This window comes from Malurus melanocephalus, unplaced genomic scaffold (assembly GCF_030028575.1).
Source record: "Malurus melanocephalus ecotype Western Australia unplaced genomic scaffold, MMel_1.1 scaffold_577, whole genome shotgun sequence".
Classification (NCBI taxonomy): domain Eukaryota; kingdom Metazoa; phylum Chordata; class Aves; order Passeriformes; family Maluridae; genus Malurus; species Malurus melanocephalus.
Window position 1 is genome coordinate 287,189 of NW_026623809.1, and position 5,339 is coordinate 292,527.

Sequence of the window (5,339 nt, forward strand, 5' to 3'; positions counted from 1 at the left end):
ATCCTGCTTCCAGGATGACCCCGAGTCATGGGGTCCCACTGACACCCCTCATCCTGTTTCACAAGGGTTCCATGACCAATAGATTCCCCTCATCCTGCTGCCAGGACCATCCCCAGGAAGGGCCCTTTCTCCCAGCAGCCCAGGGTGCCTCCCCTTGTCCAGCGTGGGGGGACCCTCAGGATGGGTGTTGCCCCTGCCTCACTGCYATGACCCTTCTGGGGCTGTTTCCTGTGTATCCCCTTATCCTGCAGGAACCAGCACACTCCCAAGAATCCCATCTCAAGAATCCTCCAATACCGGCTGGGCCAGATCCTGCCCCGGAGGTGTCACCCCTTCCACCCTGCGCAGCAATCCCCCCACCCTGCCCCGGGGCACCCCGCCGTGCCACGCACCTGGGCATCCTCGCGGCCACGCACCTGGGGTGACACCAGGGCAGGCACGTGCCCCGCACCCCCAGACCGGAGTGTCCCCCCRCCCAGGCATCCTGGCACATCCCCCGGGCCGGGAAGGGGAAGCGAAAGCAGCAGGGCCCAGCAGCCAGTGCCACGGGGCACCCCGATGAAGCAGCACGCACTTGGCGGTCTGGTGGGAGCGCTGGGAAGGTTGGGGAGGCACAGGGAGGCTGGGTGGGAGCCTTTTGGGGGGTCTGTGCAATGTGGGAGCTCTGGGTGCTGCGCGGCGGGCTCTGGGTGCTGTGCGGGTTGGAGTGTGGTGGGTGCTGCGGGGTTCGGGGTGCTGAGGATGGGGGTTGCTGGGGGGCACTGGGGAGTGCGGGCAGGGTCCGGGGGGGTCTGGGACCGGGGGAAAGCGGGGGGGTCCGGGAACGGCCCCTTTAACCACCTCCGTCCCGCCCGCCCCGACCGAAAGAGGAAGCGGCGCCCGCCCCGCCCCGAGAAGCTCCGACACCCGCGAGCGGGCCTGGGGTCGGGCGGTTCGGAGACTTGGGGTGTTGAGCCCAGAGGTGCAGTTCTGGGGGGTGCAAAGCTGGGTAGGAGGGCGCGGGGTTCAGGCGTGCAGAATCTGGGGGTGTAGGGGTGCAGAACACAGGGGTGCAAACCACGAGTGCAGGATATGTGAGTGCAGAGCACAGGGCTTCAGGCTTGGGGGTGTTCTGTATGTGGGTACATGGTGCTGAATATAGGGGTGCAAGGGTTGGGGGCGCTGGGCATGAGGGTTCAGGGTTTGCATCTTCAGGACAYGGGTGTAAAACATATGGGGGCAAGACTTGGAGTGCCAACAGGGTCCCCCTCACCTTGACACCATCCAGGGCCCTGCAGGAGCAGCAATGGAGAAGGACTCTGATTGCTGCCAGGATGGGGCMAAGACGCTGCCGGGTGCTGGGCTGGGCACTGAGGGGATGGAGGCACAGGTGAGACCAGGGGGACACCCTCACGGGGGAATCGAGGCCTGTGGTGGCCATCCCCAAGGGCTGACAGGGGGGTCATCCACAGCTGGATGATTTTGTGGGTGCTCACCCTGACTACAATGAGGAGGAGGAGGAGCAGAAGTACTTCCGCCGCAAGCGCCTTGGCGTCATCAAGAACGTGGTGGCCACCAGCCTGGCCGGCACCCTCACTTACGGCGTCTACCTGGGTATGGGCCCTCCCAGGGACTCCCAAAACAACTCGGGGTGCTCAGGGCATGGGGTGACCACSCCTGGATCCCCCAGGCCTGCTGCAGATGCAGCTGATCCTTCACTATGATGAGACMTACCGGGAGGTGAAGTACAGCAACATCCAGCTGGAGGACATCGACCGCAAGGTGCTGATGGGCATCAATGTCACACCCGTGGCGGCGCTGCTCTACACACCCGTCCTCATCAGGTACAGCCCCACCGGCATGCGTGCTCCCGGCCGGCATGGGTCACCGGCATGGCCACCCATGCTTCCCGCTCCTCACCCCGGCAGGTTCTTYGGCACCAAGTGGGCCATGTTCCTGGCAGTGGGCATCTACGCCCTCTTCGTCTCCAGCAACTACTGGGAGCGCTACTACACCCTGGTGCCCTCTGCAGTGGCCATCGGGGTGGTCATCGTGCCCCTCTGGGCTTCCATGGGCACCTACATCACACAGTAGGCATCAGGAGGGCACRAGAGGGGCACAAGTGGTGACTTGCCAGTGGCTGACCCGCTGCTCCACACAGGATGGGCCAGAAGTACTACGAGTACGTTAACTACAAGGAGGAGCAGGAGAAGAAGAGGCAGCAGGTGCCACGGGAYGCCTGCAAYACCTACATCATCGTCTTCCAGACCRTCTTCTACTCCTGCTTCCAYGTGAGTGCYGGTGGGATGGCTGGGATGGGTTGGAGGTCGCACTGGCAGTGCTGACTGTGTACCCCTTGCATCCCACAGTTGAGCTTCGTCTGCGCTCAGATGCCCATGGTCTTCTTCCTCAACAACTACCTCTACCAACTCAACCACACGCTCCACGCGGTGAAACACTGCGGTGAGGCTGCGAGGGGGGCTSTGGGGCAGCAGCGAGAGACCCCCAGTTGGGATTAACCATGGCTTGTGTCCCCCTGGCAGGGACCCTGAGCCACGGCACGCTGCCCGGCTTCAACAATACRGTGCTGCAAAGCCTTCCCCGTAGCGTCAACCTCATCATTGTGGAGAGYGCGCTGATGGCTGCCGCCTTCCTCKCCATGCTGGTGGTGAGTGCYGGGGCCRTGGGGACAGGGATGGGCCGGAYGATGGCAGGACCTCACCCACCGGCGCTCCGCAGGTGYTGGTGCTGTGCGGTGCGGCGTCCCGGCCCATGGAGGAGATCGACATGCGCAGCATCGGCTGGGGCAACATCTTCCAGCTGCCCTTCAAGCACATGCGGGACTATCGCCTGCGGCACCTCTTCCCACTGTTCATCTACAGCGGCTTCGAGGTGCTCTTTGTCTGCACTGGATTCTCCCTGGTAGGATCTGGGATGGGGTGGGAGGTGACAGAGTGGGGACAGGTAACGCTGAGCCCATGCTCGCTGCAGAACTACGGCGTGTGCGCCCTGGGGCTGGAGAAGTTGGCGTATCTCCTCATGGCCTATGGCTTCTCCGCCTCGGCGTGCTCCAGCCTGGCCCTGTGCATGCTGCGCCTGCGCCGGCACGTCCCGCTCCTGGCTGGAGCYTTCATCCACGCCATCCTCCTGGTGACGCTCTTCTGCTGGGCACCAGAGCCCCGGTACCTGGCRCAGGCGCCGCTGCTCTACGGCATTGCCGCGCTCTGGGGCACGGGGAGCAGCCTCAATAAGACCGGAATCAGCAGTGAGTAGTGGGCAGGTCTGGAAGCAGCCTCGGTAGTCCCCAAAATAGCCTGTGTTGTCCCCAAAATAGCCTGTGTTGTCCCCAGTTTTTCCACACATCCTCTCCTCATATCCTCTGGCACTGCAGCTTTGTGATGCCACTGTGATTGTCCCCCACCCCACGGGGACGTGGCACAGGAAGGGAACGCTGATTCTGGTCTCTGCCACAGTCCTCCTGGGAATGTTGTACAAGAAAAAGGAGCGCCAAGACTTCATCTTCACCATCTACCACTGGTGGCAGGCCTTGGCCATCTTCACKGTCTACCTGTGGTCAGGGCTGCCCATGAAGGTAAGTCCCAGATGTGCCCCAGCCCAGTCTAGGACATTACAGGCTTTTTGAGGGCACAGAGCCACACCAATTCCAAAACTCCCTGTGCCACAGGCCAAGCTGTCCATCATGCTGCTGACCCTGGTGGTGGCAGTGGGGACGTACCTGTGGATGGAGCGGAAGGTGGCGCAGCACGTGGAGGTCCGGCTGCCCCGCATCCCGCGCCCGCGCCACAAAATGCATGGATACCGCTACCTAGAGGACAGCTCGGATGAGACCGGCTCCGATGGCGATGGGGACAAGGAGGACAAGGAGGACAAGGAGGACGATGACAAGGGCTCGGCCGAGGCTGCCAGCAGGGATGAGCTGCCAAAAGAAGATGGGGAGCAGCTGGGTTAGGGGCAGCCCAGCCTGGGCCCCATCCTGCTCTTGGCACCTSAGGGGAGTCCTGCACCACTCCCCCCCACCCCTGCCGAGTGGGCACAAAATTCCATAGATCCCCTCAGGTCCGCTTTGCATCCCCCCTAAGCTAAACCTGAAACCCCCAGCCCCCTACACTGACTGACAGATGCCCAGATTAGCCCATAGATGCTCCAGGTCAGGCCCACAACCTCCAGATTGACCTACAGCCCCCAGGCAAACCCACTGCTCCCCAGGCCAGGCCCACTGTCCCCTAAATTGGGGTCCAGTCCTCAAGGCAGGCCCWTAGCCCCCCAAAGTGTGATGCAGTCCCACAGGTCAAACATGCAGACCCCCAGCCCAGCCCCAGAGCCCCCCCCTCCCCGCAAATCCACAGCTCTGTAGATCAGGCTCACACCCCCCAGGCAGATCCACAGCCTCCCCAAATATGGCCAAAGTCCCCCCAGATCAGAGCCACAGACCCCCGAGGAGATGCACAGACCCTCTAGCAAGGCCTGCAGCCCCCCACAATGTCCTGCAGACCCCAGGCAGGCCCCCAGCCCTCCCATTTTGGTTCCCAGGCAGACCCCCCACCCCCCGCAGGGCGACCCTGATCGACAACCTCCCAAACTGGGCCACAGCCCTAAGGACCAGACCCACAGGCCCCCCAAGGCAGAACCTGCAGCCCCCCCSAGGCTGGCCCGCAGCCCCGCTAGCTAAGCCTGCAGCCCCACGGCCCGCCCCGCGGACTTCCCGATCCCTCCCGTCCCCATTTTCCCTCAATAAACCCCCTCCCTCCATCTCCTCGGCTCTCACCTCCTCCATCCTCGGGCCACACACCCTCAGCGMCCCCTTCACGAAGGGGAGACTACAGCTCCCGGCGTGCCGYGCGYCGCGCCCGCGCGGTGTACGCCGGGAGTTGTAGTCCCCGCCACGTGGACGATGCCTCCATCTCCCCACTCGAACCACAACTCCCGCAACCATTCTGGTGTGGCGCCATCATTGCCCCCCCCCACTTCCGCGCATGCGCGGTGCGGGCTGTTGTTGTGGCGGCGGAGCCACAATCCTCACCCGGGCGGGAGCGATGAGCGACAACGATGACATCGAGGTGGAGAGCGACGTGAGTTGGGCCCCCAACCCCGGACAATCCCTGGGATAATCCCCCGTGGCCCTTCCCCACCTTAGGAGCGCTGGGAATGGGGTAATGTTTGGTTTGTATGTGTTCTTCCTTCATATGGCGGCGCCCCCCCCCCACCATCTTCTTCCTCTTCCTCCTCGCCCGGGTCGGGGCTCCTCAGGAGGAGCAGCCGAGGTTTCAGTCCGCGGTAGGTCGCTGGGGGCCGCCCCGCAGCGCCCCCGGGATCGGGAACACGTGGGCGGGGGTGTGAGG

General features: G+C 63.6%; 2 protein-coding genes across 4 annotated transcripts in view; both read left to right on the forward strand.

Annotated features, from left to right (window-relative positions):
• The first annotated feature begins 322 nt into the window (after positions 1-322).
• UNC93B1 (unc-93 homolog B1, TLR signaling regulator) lies at positions 323-4,328 on the forward strand. The gene is made up of 12 exons (XM_057382659.1): positions 323-585; positions 1,268-1,369; positions 1,452-1,593; positions 1,670-1,823; positions 1,908-2,069; positions 2,141-2,270; positions 2,349-2,442; positions 2,523-2,647; positions 2,719-2,901; positions 2,971-3,244; positions 3,453-3,571; positions 3,665-4,328. The coding sequence occupies exons 1-12, from the start codon at positions 559-561 to the stop codon at positions 3,947-3,949; spliced, it is 1,797 nt and encodes a 598-aa protein (XP_057238642.1). The 5' UTR covers positions 323-558; the 3' UTR covers positions 3,950-4,328.
• A 560-nt stretch (positions 4,329-4,888) lies between these two features.
• MAX (MYC associated factor X) overlaps positions 4,889-5,339 on the forward strand; it is a 2,795-nt gene continuing 2,344 nt past the window's right edge. Inside the window, exons 1-2 of one of the 3 annotated variants that reach the window (XM_057382654.1) lie at positions 4,889-5,069; positions 5,248-5,274. In XM_057382654.1, coding sequence (XP_057238637.1) covers positions 4,974-5,069; positions 5,248-5,274 — 123 coding nt within the window. In that variant the 5' untranslated portion in view covers positions 4,889-4,973. The other 2 variants (XM_057382655.1, XM_057382653.1) reach the window with 2 other exon arrangements.